Here is a 15,717-nt window from a genome sequence, read left to right on the forward strand (position 1 = left end):
CAACATCATTGCTCATATCTAAACAGTACTTCCTTTGGTTTAGCATGCCCCCCCCCAGTTTTCATGATTCAGAAACACAAAATCCAATGTGATATGAAAAACGAATCAATTACAATGAGGATTGATTTTTTATAATAAGGGACAAGGAGGAACTGGGTGGGCTAAACCAGTTCAAGTTAGTTATTCACAGTAGACACTAAATCAGTTCAACATTAAATTCAAGAAGGCAGTTTAATTATGCCTTTAGGATTATGTAATTATAACACAAATGAACGCAGAAGGAAGTTTAGAAGGAGATATAAAGAGGACAGTTTGGTTAGTGCCAAGTTAAATTTAATATATACTTTTCTTAAAAAAATGAGTAATTCAGTTTCATATACAATCCTATTTATCGTATTTGTATAATGAAATGTCTATATTTGTCAAGTTCATAATAAAATTTGATTATAAAGAAATAGAATCAGTTATAATAGAAAGCAAGGCTATGACAAGGAGAAAGAGAAATATGGACTCAATCAGTTAAATGTGGAGTAATAGGAAGAGCATAGATTAAGAAATTAAAAGCCCTTGGTTCTGGATGAAGCTCTATCAATGACTTTTGTGACCTTGGGAGACACAGAACTTCTCCAGGTGTCAATCATTTGTTTTTTTTTTTTTGCTTCCTCTTTTGATCTATAAAATGAATGATTAAAGGTCCCTTTACATTTTTCCCTTCCAAATTCTATTACTCAGTGAAATGGAATAACTGTCTGAATGACCTCAAAGGCAAAAAATGTTAAAATTAATACAGAACTTTTGGTTATTATCAATCAACAAGTATTTAAGCACCACTAGGTACCAAGCACTGTTCTTTGCACCAAAGATGCAAAGGGAAAAAAATGAAACAATCATAACTCTCAAGGGGATTGCACTCTGAAAAGGGAAGATTACCTGCACATAGATGATACATATAAAATAAATCCAAGGTTCTTAGGGAAGCAGAGCACCAGCAGGAGAAAGTGTTAGCAACGTCTTTGTGTACAAGACCTACATCATAAAAGAAGATTGGGATTCTATGACAGAGGTCAGTACAGAATGCACTTCAGGAATGAGGGACAGCCAGAATGAAGGGATGAAGACAGGCAAAAGGGTGCTTCGAAAGAGGAACAAAGAGGAAGACAGTTTGGCTCTACCATAGCAAGAAGGGGAATATTGCATAATAAAGTTGGAGACACAGGTTGGAATTAGATTGTGAAGGGATTTAAACACAAAACAGGGCAGTTTTAACCCTGTCCTAGAGGTGACAGGGAGAAACCAAGTTTATTATGTAGGGGAGTAAAAAGGTCATTTTTTAAATAGATGATGAATACTCAAATGGACTGTGACGCAGAACATAATCAGCCACTCCTGCCCTCTGTATGTTATCTTTGTCCATGTCATTCCAAAATTTAGCACAGATGATCCATCCAACACACTAGAGGCCTTCCTTGCTTTCTCCTGCACATTCCAGGATACTAGTAATCCATGTTGATTGTACATCTGTAATCCTTCACTCTTAGAATGTGACCAGCCTGACTTCTCTTCCTGCCATATAATTCCTTGCTGACATCCTTTACTGCTGCTGCTGCTGAAACTCTTCTCCTTCTGGGGCTCCTCTTCTAATTCTTATTCATATTCTTATTCTTCTCCTTCTCCTCCTCCTTCTTCTTCTTTACTTATTAGTTATATGTTGCAACTTGCTTATCCCATCATATGGCTCTCCACTGTCCTCAGCTTGATTCTATTTTTCAGTTCTTCAGAAGCTACTGTATTCCATGGCAAGCTTCCATATACTTGCTCCTGTTTTCTATAGACAGTTTCATTTTTTTTTCAGGAAGGCTCATATCCTCTCAAGCAACTCAGGGTAGTACAAGTTCGCCCATCCAGTTAAGCAGTCAAGTCTCTGAATACCAGATCAGGATTTAAGATTTTTGAGGACTGTAGGATTTCAGAGAAGATGATCACTTTAAGTCTGATAGACCAGAGGAGACTTTGTAAAAGAGATGAGCTAGATTTAGACAAAAGGAGGTAGGGCTAAATAGAAACACTGAACTAGTGATGTATATGTGCTGTGGTGAGATGGTGAGGAGACTGTTCTCTCAGGGGCTTAGGGTAGTAGTAAGGGAAGAAGGAGAGAAAATGCTAGGGAGTATCTCCCTGATTGGTTTAACTTGAGCTTATGTTCTCATTTATTCCTTTCAGAGGGCCAGATCCGTTTTGTAAAGTGGGCACTCCGCTGCCATGGCTATGGGAGACGACATTTTTACCAGTTTCCTGAAGTTGGAAGTTGTGAGCTGTTGCTGGCCTTCTCTTGGCTACTTGTATACTTCAACCTGCCAGAGAGGTTTCTGTGCTTAAACTGTGTACACCAGGGTGATAATGTCAGGATCTGTTCGGTAAGTTCACATTTTGGAGGGTTGGGGTTGGGATGGGGATGTTTGGGCACAGGAGATAACTGGTTATCATTGACTGACTTCTGTTAACTTTTTTCCCCTTTATTCCCAGGGAATGGCCTGTCTACTTCCTTCTCTCAGCCCAACACTTCCAACCTGAGGTTTTCTTTTCCTAGGCCCGGTGCATAATGGGAAATAGACTTCTGGTTTCTTCACATTCCTTTCCTCTAGTCTTGGAGTTAGCAACCACTCCCAGTGATTTTAGTGCTCCTAAATATAGAGAAATAAATAGGATTAAAGCAACAGATATCAGAAAAGTTACACAGTTTCGTTACGTGGCAAAAATTATGCCAAGTCCCCTGTTTGTGAGAAGTGGAGTTCAGCCTGATCATTGCTTGTTTAACAAAGTATCTACTGTATAGGAGACCTTCCACGGTCTTGTTAACAAGGTCCATCCAACACTGTGCATCTTTTTATTCTTCCCCAACACATCTTCTTTTAGCAGAATGGTATCTCGTTTTAAAAATCCTATTGAAATTGGATGTGATTTTATATTTTAAGTCCTTTTTTTTTAAACATTTTAATTTATTATTTATTTTTAATATTTTTCTTTTTAAATTTTGAATTCCAAATTTTCTCTACCTCTCTCTTTCCCTACTTTTCTCTACCCTCTCCCCACACCAACTGAGAAGGTAAGTAATATATCAATTACACATGTGACATCATGTAAAACATGTTTCCATATTAGCCATATTGCAAAAAAAAGCAATAGAAATAAAGAAAGTGAGAAAATTATACTCACTTCATTAATTTTTTCTCTGGACATGGATAGCATTTTTTCATTGTGAGTCCTTTGGAATTGTTTTGGATCATTGTATTGATCATAGTAGCCAAGTCTTTCACAGTTTATCATCATTACAACATTGCTGTTACTGTGTACAATGATCTAGTTCTTCTCGCTTCACTTTGCATCAGTTCATATAGGTCTTGCCATGTTTGTTTGAATCCTTCTCCTGGTCATTTCCGAATCATATGCCACAGCTTGTTCAGTCATTCCCCAATTTGATGAGTATCCCCTGGATTTCCAATTCTTTGCTACTACAAAAAGAACTGCTATAAATATTTTTGTACATATAGGTCCTTTTCCTTTTTGATCTCTTTGGAATACAGATATATTAGTGATATTGCTGGTCCTAAGGGTAGGCAGTTTATAGCCTTTGGGTCTAGTTTCAAGCTCCAGAATGGTTGGGTCAGTTCACTAATCCACCAACAGCTCATTAGTGTACCTATTTTTCCCCCTATCCCCTCCAACATTTGTCATTTCTGATAGTTGTGTTATGGTACCATAAATAATGATTTAGAGTATTTTTCCATGTAACTATAGATAGCTTTGATTTCTTCTGAAAACTGCTTATATTCTTTGACCATTTACCAGTTGGGGAATGGTTTTTATTTTTATAAATTTGATTGACTTCTATACTCAGTATGTATTTGAGAAATGAGACCTTTATCAGAGAAACTTACTGTAAAATTTTTGATATTGTATCCTAGCCTGTGGTACCTTTTAACATAATGTAGTTTTCTTGATTATCTCTTTTAATTAGGTCTGTTTTTGCTTTTGCTTTGTCTGAGATCATGATTACTACCCCTGCCTTTTTTACTTCAGCTGAAGGACAACTATGGGGGCTTGATTAAGGATTTTAGGAGTTATATGTATTATCTTCCCAGTACAGTTTAACATTATTTAGTCTTTTTTGATACTCTGTCAGGTTTACCTTTTTATGCTTCTCTTGAGTCTTGTGTTTTAATGTCAGATTTTCTGTTCAGCTCTAGTCTTTTTCCCAGGAATGCTTAAAAGTGTTTTATTTCATTAAATGTCTAATTCTTCCCCTGATGGGTTATACTCAGTTTGGTAGGTAGGTGATTCTTTTTTTTTTTCTTTTTGGAGGGCAGTTGGGATTAAGTGACTTGTCCAAGGTCACACGGCTAGTTGTTGTGTTGAGTGTCTGAGGCTGGATTTGAACTCAGGTCCTTCTGATTCCAGGGCTAGTGCTCTACTCACTACACCACCTAGCCTCCCCTAGGTAGTTGATTCTTACCTTCCAGAATATCATGTTCCAAGCCCCCAACCCTTTAACGTGGAAGCTGCTAAATCTTGTGTGATTCTGATTGTGACTCCGTGATATTTGAATTGTTTCTTTCTGACTGCTTGAAGTATTTTTCTTTGACCTGAGAACTCAGGAATTTGACTGTAACATTCCTGGGAATTTTCATTTTGGAATCTCTTTCAAAAGATAGTTGGATTCTTTCATTTATTCTTTTACTCTCTGGATCTAAGTTATCAAGGCAGTTTTCCTTTATAATTTCTCAAAAGATGATGTCTAGGCTTTTTTTTTTTTTGGTCATGGCTTTCAGGTAGTCCAATAATTCCTAAATGATCTTTCTTTGATCTGTTTTCCAGGTCAGTTATTTTTCTGATGAGATATTTCACATTTTCTTCTGGTTTTTTTTTCCACATTTGACTTTGTTTTATTTCTTGATGTCTCATAGAGTCATTACTTTCCACTTGCCCAATTCTAATTTTTAAGGAATTACCTTCTTTCATGAGCTTTTGTACCTCTTTTTCCATGTGACCAGTTCTACTTTTTAAGGAGTTCTTTTCTTCAACGAGTTTTTGTTCCTCTTTTACCATTTGGTCAGTTCTATTTTTTTAAGGCATTATTTGCTTCAGTATTTTTTCTGCCTGTTTTACCAAGCTGTTAGTCTTTTTTCATAATTTTCTTGCATCACTTTCATTTCTTTTCCCAATTTTTACTGTACCTCTCCTGTCTCTTTAACTCTTCTAGGAATTCTTGTTATATTTGAGTTCAATTAGCATTTTTATTTGAGGCTTTTTTTTTTTGTAACTGTTTTCACATTGTCTCAGTTTATGTCTTTTTCTTCCCTGCCACCATAGTAACTTTTTATGGTAAATTACCTTTTTTTTGTTTGTTTATTTTTCCAGCCTATTTCTTGACTTTAAACTTCTATGTTAAAGTTGGGCTATGCTTATCTAGGGGTGGGGAGGTACCGTCCTAAGCTTAATGGTTTTTTTGTTCTGCTGTTTTCATAACTAGTGTTGGGGATCTGCAAGTTTTTGGTGCTTCCAGGATGGTGTGATCTTCCAGGATGTGTGAGGGGTATGGTCATTGCTCTCCTCGTATGTGCGCTGATTTTTGTTCAGGAAGGACCTGGTCCTTGCATCCATAAGTGCTAACACTCTTTGCTTTGGAACTGTGACCAAGGCACCAGCTCCCTTGTGACAGACCACTACTGCTTCTTTCCATCCTGGAGCTGCAACCACAGAACTGCATAAGGGCAATAGAGCTGCCATGCTGCTCCACCTGTACTCAGTGACAGCAGAAGGTCCTCAGTAACCTTTTTCTAACCAGTTGTCTGACCTCCTTAACAAAGGAAGGGAAGGGAAGGGAAGGAGAGGGGAGGGGAGGGGAGGGGTGGAGACGAGAAAGACTGAGTATTCTTGAAGTTACTGTTGCTACAGCTGCTGTTGCCACCATTTCATGTGGTCTCTGGACAGGCCTCCACCCCAGTGTTACAGACTTCTGTGACCTCTTAAGTTTTTTTAGGCCAGAAAAAGTCTTACCCTGACCTTTTGTTAACTGTGCTGCTCCAAAGTGTTATTTTAAAGTTGTTTAGAGGTCACCGTTGGTGGAGTTCAGCTGGGTGGCTGCTCTTGATCTGCTGTCTTGGCCAGATGGTGAATCTAAGGGAGCATAAAGGACTGAAGTGAGATTTATCTATTACAGAGCAGCAACTAGACTTTGTGTTCATTCAAAGTCTTCCCTCTTTGTAAAGGACTTTCCTAGGTATTTCCTGTTGTCTGAGCTCCTGCTAAGCTCTGTCTTTGTCTTTTCTCTTGTTTCTTTTCATCTCTTCTTCCTTTGTTTGTTTCTCAATGCATGGATAGCTCATTTTAGGTGCCCAGTTGACATTTGGGCTTAACACATACTTACCTAGAGGTAAAGGGTTGGGGCTGGTATGAGTGGCTTCTTGGCTAGCAGAATGGTTGCAAGGTTTTGAAAAGAGTCTAGATAAGAGCAGTCATGAGCAATTAGTTTTGATGTTACCCTGGAAATGAGATCATTACACTATTCCAGAAAGGTTTCTAGCTCCCAGGGTTCTTAGATATACTTTGATTTGGTCTAGGTTTTCAGGTGTTGGTCTGACCCCTTTGGGGTGCCAGGAGATGCTCTCTCTCTATTCAGGGTTTTAGGAAGAATTTATCTTTGGAAATTTCACTCTAGGATTTGTGTCATCTGCCTTTTTTGTCCTCTGATGATACCATTTCCCAGCTTTCTGCAAATATTCTTTCTTTTTTTTTTCTTTTTGGAGGGGGGAAGTCAGGGCAATTGGGGTTAAGTAACTTGCCCAAGGTTACATGGCTAGTTTTTTTGTGTGGGTGTTGTGTCTTGAGGCCAGAACTGAACTTGGGTCCTCCTGACTTCGGGGCCAGCGCTTTATTCATTATGCCACCTAGCTGTCCCCTAAATAATGATTTCTTATCCCTGAAACTGGGGTCTTTGGATTTATCAAACAGTAGATTACTGTTTGATATATTACATAGATAGATTACAGAGACTGCTGAGTCTCGTGTACCCAATCTATTCCATTGATCCACTACTCTGTTCCTCAGCTAGTACGAAGTAGTTTTGATGACTGCTGCTTTATAATATAGATTAAAATCTGGTATGGCTAGGCCACCTTCCCTAGCATTTCTTTTCATTAATTCCCTTGATATTCTGGACCTTTTGTTCTGCCAAATGAATTTTACTATTTTTTCTAACTCTATAAAGTTATTTTTTGGTAGACTGATTGGTATGGCACTAAATATGTAATTTAATTTAGGGAAAATTGTCATTTTTATTATATTAGCTTGACGCAGCCATGAGCAATTGATATTTTTCCAATTAGTTAGATCTGACTTTATTTGTGTGAAAAGTGTGTTGTAATTGTGTTCATATAGTTAGTTCTTGGGTTTGTTTTGGCAGGTAGATCCCCAAATATTTTTTGTAATGATTATAGTAACTTTAAATGGAATTTCTCTTTCTATCTCTTGCTGTTGGATTTTGTTAGAAATATATAGGAATACCAAGGATTTATGTGGGTTTATTTTATATCCTGCAACTTTTTCAAATTTATTTATTGTCTTAAATAGTTTTTTACTTGATTCCTTAGGATTCTCCAAGTATATCATCATATCATCTGCAAAGAGTGATAGCTCAGTCTCTTCTTTGCCTAATTTGATTCCTTCAAATTTCTTTTTCTTCTCTAATTGCTACTGCTAACATTTCTAGTACCAGATTAAGAGGGTTGATAGTGGACATCTTTGTTTCACCCTTGATCTTACTGGAAATGTTTCTAGTTTATCCCCATTACATATAATACTTGATGATGGTTTTAGACAGATACTACTTATTATTTTAAGGAAAGACTCCATTTATTCCTGTACTTTCTAGTGTTTTATTAGGAATGGGTGTTGTATTTTGTCAAAAGCCTTTTCTGCATTTGTTGAGATAATTATATGGTTTCTGCTAGTCTTGCAGTTGATATGATCAATTATACTGACAGTTTTCTTAATATTGAACCATCCTTGCATTCCTGGAATAAATCCTTCCTGAGCAAAGTGTATTTTTCTTGTGACAAATTGCCATAGTCTTTCTGCTAATATTTTATTTAAAATTTTTTCATCTATATTCATCAGGGAAATTGGTCTATAATTTTCTTTCTCTGTTTTGTCTCTTCCCGATTTAGGTATCAATACCATATTTGTATCATAAAAAGAATTTGGTAGGACTCCTTCTTCTCCAATTTTCCCAAATAGTTTGTAGAGTATTGGAATCAACACTAGTATAGTTTTGCTATCTATTTCTTCCTCTCCCTTAACTTCTCTAGGAATTTGGATGCTATACCTCTTGGTGCATATATGTTAGGTAATGAAATTGCTTCATTCTGAATGGTGCCTTTTAGTGGGATATAGTTGTAAAGCCAAACACGAGCAGCTTTCCAGAGGACTGCTTTTGTGAACAGCTTCAAGGTTCTGATTACCTCGTATAGTGAACTCTATTTATTCAGTAATAAATTAAAATAAAACACTGACAGAAATCAAATTACAGCATTCACAATGTTATGACTTAACTTATCATTAAGTGGACACATAGTTTTCACCAAAGTGGTCACATAGTTTTAAGCAAAAGATAATATTCATTTAGTAACTCAATCATTTAGTAAGTCCTTAATTCAGTCATCCTTAAGGAGGCTTGTCTCCTTAATGGATGAAAAGTACAAGGGTCAAAGTTCTCCACCCTTAGGTCACAGTAAATCATAATCTTCTAAGTCAGCATCAGGTACCCAAGAAGAGGTCTTTTCATCTTGACTCGAGGATATAGTTTCCTTCCTTATCTCTTTTAATTGGATCTATTTTTGCTTTTGCTTTATCTGAGATAAGGATTGCTATCCCTGCTTTCTTTTACTTTAACTGAAAGATAATATATTCTACTTCACCCTTTTACCTTTACCCTGTCCGTATCCCCTTGTTTCAAATATGTTTCTTGTAGATTAGCATATTATAGCAGCAATATTTATAGCAGCTCTTTTTGTGGTGGCAAAGAATCGGAAATTAAGGGGATGCCCATCAATTGTGGAATGGCTGAACAAGTTGTGGTATATGAATGTAATGGAATACTATTATGCTATAAGTAACGAGTAGCAGATGGCCTTCATATTTGCCTGGAGAGGCTTATATGAACTGATGCTGAATGAGAAGAGCAGAACCAGGAAAATTTTGTACACAATTACAGATACAATGTATGTTTGACAACCAACTTTGATAGACCTGACCCTTATCAGAAATGCAGGGCTATAAGTAAACTCCAAAAGACTCATGATGGAGAGAGATGACTATATTCAGAGAAAGAACCAGAAAGAATAGAGTTTGAATGCAGATTGAAGCAAATTACCTGCTCTCTTTCTTTTTCTTGTTTGGTTTGGTTCCCTCTTTCCCATTGTTCATTCCATCCAATACAATCCAAAGATAAAAAACAAACAAACAAACCAATGAGAGTAAAATTCATATAATGTTCTTCTCCCTCCCTTCTTTCCTCTACTATATTATGTTTTTATGCCTCTTCCTGTGGCATAATTTACCCTTTTCTGCCTCCTCCTTTCCTTTTCTCCCATTACAATCCTTTTGCACCCCTGAATAAGGTTTTTTTATCATCAGATTAGTTCATTTATACCCACATCCTCTATATGTATCCCTTTTAAATATTGCAATAATTATATAAATCTCAGTACTGACAGGTATCAGCTTCCCATATAGGGATGTAAACAGCTTGCTGTTATTGAATCACAAGTTATGTACTTGTGTGTGTGTGTGCGTGTGTGTGCGTGTGTGTGTGTGTGTGTTTTCCTTTTTTATCTTTTTATGTCTCTCCTGAGGCTTGTATTTGGAGATCAAAATTTCTATTGACCTCTGGCTTTTTCACCAGAGAAGTCTGAAAGTCCCTTATTTCACTGAATGACCATCTCCTTGCCTGAAAGATTATGTTCAGTTTTGCTGGGTAGTTGATCCTTGGTTGCAGTCGAAGCTCTTTTGCCTTAAGAAATATCATCTTCCAATTCCTCCATAATGTAGAAGCTGCTAGGTCCTGGGTAATCCTGACTGTAGTTCCACAATATTTGAATTGTTTCTTTCTGGATGCTTGCAGTATTTTCTTCTTGACGTTATAATTCTGGAATTTGGCTACTATATTTCTTGGAGTTTTCAATTTGGGATCTCTTTCAGGAGGAGTCCGGTCAATTTTTTCAGTAACTGTTTTGCCCTCTGATTCTAGGACCACAGGACAGTTTTCTTTGACAGTCTTTTGAGGATGTTGTCCAGGCTACTTTTCTCATCATGGTTTTCCAGTAGGCCAATAATTCTTAGGTTATGTTTCCTGGATCTGTTCTCTAGGTCAGTTGTTTTTCCAATGAGATATTTTACACTTTCTTCTAATTTTTCAATATTTATGCTTTGTTTTTGACTGACTACTGATGCATCATAGAGTCCTTAGCTTCTAGTTGACTGATTCTAATTTTTAATGAATTATTTTCCTCAGATTTTGAAGCTCCTTTTCCATATGTTCAGATTTCATTTTTAAGGAGGTATTTTCTACAGTCAGATTTTGAATGTCCTGTCCCAGTTCACAAATTTTACTTTTTTTTTTTCATTTTTCAAATGCTTTATTAATTTATGATTTACATCATTAATTTTCCCCAGATTTTGAGTTATAAATTTTCTCTCTGTTTTTCCCCCACCCACCACCCCAAAATAGCAGTCCCACAGGATATCCCCTCCTCCATTCTGCTCTCTCTCATATCTTCTCCCATACCCCCTTAGACTTTTCCAGTAGGGCATGGTGGATCTCTATGCCCCAGTGCCTGTATATCTTATTTAACAATTACATGTAAAATTGTATTAATAATACTATTTAATTATTATTAATTAAGAATTAAATAAAAAATAATTAATTAACTATTAATTTTAAAATCAAATGTTTAAAATTACATATATACACATATGTGTATATGTATATGTAATTTTATATGTATGTATATATATATATGTAATTTTAAACATTTGATTTTAAAACTTTGAATTCCAGATTCATTCCCTTCCTCCCTTGTCATCCACCCTTACTGGGAAGATAAGCAGTTCAGTATAGGTTGTATATGTGTAGCTATGCAAAACATTTCCATAGTGGATATATTGTAAAAGACTGACTATATTTCCCTCCCTCCTATCCCACCACCCACTTGTTCTATTCTCTACTTTGATCCTGTCCCTTTTCAAAAGTGAGTGCTTCCAACTTCCCTCCCCCCCAGCCTTCACTCCCCCCCAGCCTGCCCTCCCTTCCATCCCCTCATCCCCTTCCCTCCTACTCTTCTGTAGGGTGAAATACCCTATTTAGTGTGTATGTCATTCCCTTCCCGAGCCAAATTCAATGAGAATAAGGTTGACCCATTCCCTTTTGCCTTCCTGTTCTTCCCCTCCATTGTAACCATTTTCCCTTGCCTCTTCTATATGAAATAGTTTACCCCATTCTGTCTCTCTCCATCTCCTCTCATTATATTCCTCTCTCACCTCTTAATTTCACCTTTTAAGTATCATCCCTTCCTGTTAAATTGGACCTGTTCCCTCTATCTATGTATACCTGTAAACATATATACACACATTCACATATGTATTCATACGCCCATATACCCTCATATATAGACATATATATATATATTTCTGTTCCCTTCAACTATTTTCATACTGAGAAAAGTTTCATCAGTTACAATGATCTTTTTTCCATGTAGAAATGTTAATAGTTCAACTTTGATAAGTGGCTTATGATTTCTTTTCCCTGTTTACCTTCTCAAGCTTCTCTTGCTTCTTGTATCTGAATGTCAAATTTTCTATTCAACTCTGGTTTTTTCAGCAAGAATGCTTGACAGTCCTCTATTCCACTGAATGACTGTATTTTCCCCTCAAACATGATACTCAGTTTTACTGGGTAGGTGATTCTTGGTTTCAATCCCAGCTCTTTTGCCCTATGAAATATCATTCCAAGCCCTTTGATCCCTCAGTATAGAAGCTGCCAGATCCTGTGTTATGCTGATTGTGATTCTACAATATTCAGATTGTTTCTTCCTGGCTGCTTGTAATCTCTCCTTGATCTGGGAATTCCGGAACCTGGCTATAATATTCCTAGGAGTTTTCTTTTTGGGATCTTTTTCAGGAGGTGATCAGTGGATTCTTTCAACCTCTATTTTGTCCTCTGGTTCTAAAACATCAGGGCAATTTTCCTTGAATTTCTTGGAGGATTATTTCTAGGTTCTTTCTTTGATCATGGCTTTCAGGTAGTCCAATAATTTTTAAATGATCTCTCCTGGATCTATTTTCGAGGCCAGTGGTTTTTCCAATGAGATATTTCACATTGCCTTCTATTCTTTCATTTATTTGGATCTGTTTAACAGCATCTTGATTTCTCATAAAGTCATTAGCTTCCATTTGCTCCATTCTAAATCTGAGGGAATGATTCTTCTCAGTGAGCTTTTGAGATTCTTTTTTCATCTGGCAAATTTGGCTTTTTAAGGCCTTCCTCTCCTCATTGCCTTTTTGAGCCTCTTTTGCCAATTGAGTTAGTCTCTTTTTTAAGGTGTGATTTTCCTCAGTCAGGCTGTTGACTCTCATTTCATAATTTTCTTGCATCGTTCTCATTTCTCGTCCCAGTTTTTCCTCCACTTCTCTTATCTGCTTCTTAAGATCCTCTGTGGCCTGTAACCAGCTCATATTTTCCTTTGAAGCTTTTGGGACAGGAGTTCTGACTTCACTGTCTTCTTCCTGTTCCTTACTTTGCTCCTTTTTGTCCCCAAAATAGGAGTCTAATGTTGGATTTGTCTGTTTGCTTTGTTTCCTTTGCTTGGTCACGTCACCCCTCAGTCGCTTGACCCCTGGGCTTTTTGCCACAGTAGGACTCTGCCACCAGACAGGGGAGCTTTCGTCCCAAATGCTGGGGTTTTCTCAGCTGCCGGAGATATTAGTTGGTTGCTCTCTCTGAGGCTTCCACATGCTCTGGCAAGCTGGTCACACACCCCAGAACCTCCACCCTAGACTGCAATCCAGATCTGAGCAGGTTAAAGCAAGAGTGATTAGACCCCTCAGACTGGTCGCTTGGTCCCCCTACAATCTGTCGGCCAGGAGCTGCATCTGGCGCTGGCTGAGTCTCAGCGGCTTCTCGCCCTGGGATCAAAAGCCAACGCTCTCCCAAGTACTGGTCCCAAAGACCACACTGCACTGACCTCTCACTTTGTCCTTCACATCTGTGTGTTAATAAATCTGGAAATGGCCACAGTTGCTGGTGATCTGGAGTCCCTTCTGCTGGTGGCTGGTCAGGCCCGCCCTGGGGCTAAAACCTTTGGTTCACATGGGCCTGGGCTCAGCCCCTAGAGCACTGTGCTGGCCGATTCCTGCTGGCCTGCTGCCTCAGTGGGAGGTTAGCTTCTCTGTGTCCTTTTGTAGGTTCTGCAGCTCCAAAGTTTTTTCAGAGTCCCCTTTTACATGGATTGGGGAAGGTGGAAGCAGGAGCCGTGTGGAGGTCCTGCTCCTACTCCGCTATCTTGACTCTGCCCCCAAACAAGTTTTACTTTTTTAGGAACTTGTTTACTTCAATGAGATTTTGTTCCATTTTGGCCAATGTAATTTTAACAGAATTCATCAGTTTATCTTCTACCTCTCTAATTTGGCTTTTAAAATCTTTCTTGAGCTCTTCCAAGAATGCTTTTTTGGCTTGAGACAAGTTCATATTTCCTTCTGTGGTCTCCAGTGTGGATATAGAGTCGATGGTGTCTCCTAAAGTGATTATTCTCATTCACAGTAATAGGATTCAATCATCTGTAGCTTTCTCTTTGCAAGTTGCTTCCGGTTCATTGTGATTGCCTATTTCCTGGCTTTTAAAGTGGATTTCTGTGGTATAGAGGGCTCTGACCCATGCTTCTTAAGCTGGGAGCTAGGGGCCTAATGTTGACTTTGTGTGCTGTAGCTTCTGGGTGTCTAGACTGAGGTCAAGGCCAGGACTCTCAGTGTTTCCCCTGGGTTACCCTGAGGCTCACAGAGTAAGGTGTTGAGGAGGGATGTTCTGGCCACTTCAGGTTTCCACCTCTGTTCCCCTGGGCTAGAGCTTGGGCAGGCTTAGCAGCTGGCAGCCTGCTGTGCTGGTGTCTGCAGAATCCCCTGCTTATGTAAGATACACCTGGACTTTTGGTGTTAGTATTTGCTGGTCAGCTGAGATGGGGTTTGTTGTAATGCTTCCCCGCCCTTCATTTCAGGCTTGGCACAGCTTCAGTCATACCCTTCCTCTGGGATTCCCAAGCCTGCTGCTGCTTCCACTATTTCAGGATTTTGCACTGGGACAATAATCTCTGGGTTTTTAGTGTTAGGAAGGGGAATTAAAGGAGCTAGGGTTTACTCTGCCATGTTGGCTCTTGGAAGTTCAGGTAGGTGATTTTTAAAAACCCAGGAGAAGCTGCTATTGCTGCTGGGGGCCTTGTGCTTTCTTTTGCCCAGTTCCGACCAATCCTCTGTTCTGTGATGAGAAGTCTGTGAAGCCAGGATTTGCTCTCGCTCTGCTGTGGTCTAGCCTCAGGTCTACGCTGGTGCAGCCTGCGCCCTCCTCACTTCCCCTGCCCAGTCCTACATGCGCACTTTCCTGCCCTGGGAATCTGCCACACTTCATCTCCCAATGGATTCTGTCACTCTAAAAAATATTGAGATTCACTTTTTAGAGGTTACTGACAGAATTCATGGAGGAGCTGAGATGAGTTCCTGCTTCCACTCAGCCATATTGACTCCCCAAAGACAGTTAAATCTTAAGGACTGTTTAATACCTTTCATGGAAAAGTCTCTTGTTTTCACCACATCATCTATTAGCTTCCTTTACAAGTATTTGTTTACTTCCACATGAACATTTCCAACTATGTGGAACTCACTGTTTTATGTGGTATCAAATGAACATTTGGTAGGTTTATGGGGTGTTCAGGGAGGACTATCACCTTTATTGTGAGGGCTTGTGGAGCCTTTTCAGGGTTGTTTTGGTGTCTAACTTCCCCCAGCTCTGACCTGTGGCTCCAAAAAGCTATACTATGCACAGCAGTCACACCCCAATAAAACCATCTCAGTAGAAGGGGTAAACCAGGTTGAGGGTAAGCAGCAGGCCTCGGAACTCTTGATGAGTTAGGACAGTGTTTACTCCAAGCATGTGAAGACATCCCCCTGGCAGAATTGGTGGATGAGAACAGTTTGTTCCATCAGACATGAAGGAAGCTGAAACAGGCACTGTGGAGCACTTAGAACTTGGTCAGACATTGAAGACACCTACATCATCCATTGCATCCTGGGCCATTGTCAGTGTTCCTTACTTTTGTCTTGCCACTGACTGTGAAAGAGTGAGTGAGGCTGATGACTTTGTGCAAGTCTGCCTCACTTATATCCAATTCATGTATGTGTCAAGACATCACCCTGTGATGTGATTGGTTCTCTTCAAAACAAAGGAAAATAACAACAACATGGTGTAATGGTAATGGAATTTGAAGATCCCCCTGTATTGGCAAGCTAACCCAGAGCTTGTGAATCCCACAGTGGGATGGACTTTTTGACGTGATGGGAGGGGGCTGAACAGGGAGGAACTGTTGCCATGTATAGGGTAAAGCCCAAGCTGAGAGAGGC

General features: G+C 38.8%; 1 protein-coding gene across 5 annotated transcripts in view; it reads left to right on the forward strand.

Annotated features, from left to right (window-relative positions):
• TEDC1 (tubulin epsilon and delta complex 1) overlaps positions 1 to 15,717 on the forward strand; it is a 77,232-nt gene that overhangs the window by 2,734 nt on the left and 58,781 nt on the right. For all 5 annotated transcript variants that reach the window (XM_069103891.1, XM_069103892.1, XM_069103893.1 and 2 more), the window contains exon 3: positions 2,221 to 2,414. In XM_069103891.1, the coding sequence (XP_068959992.1) occupies positions 2,221 to 2,414 (194 nt within the window). The remainder of the gene's footprint in view (positions 1 to 2,220; positions 2,415 to 15,717) is intronic.

Source organism: Petaurus breviceps, unplaced genomic scaffold (genome assembly GCF_028583685.1).
Source record: "Petaurus breviceps papuanus isolate PSGF00001 unplaced genomic scaffold, PetGlider_PUasm1.0 64, whole genome shotgun sequence".
Classification (NCBI taxonomy): Eukaryota; Metazoa; Chordata; class Mammalia; order Diprotodontia; family Petauridae; genus Petaurus; species Petaurus breviceps.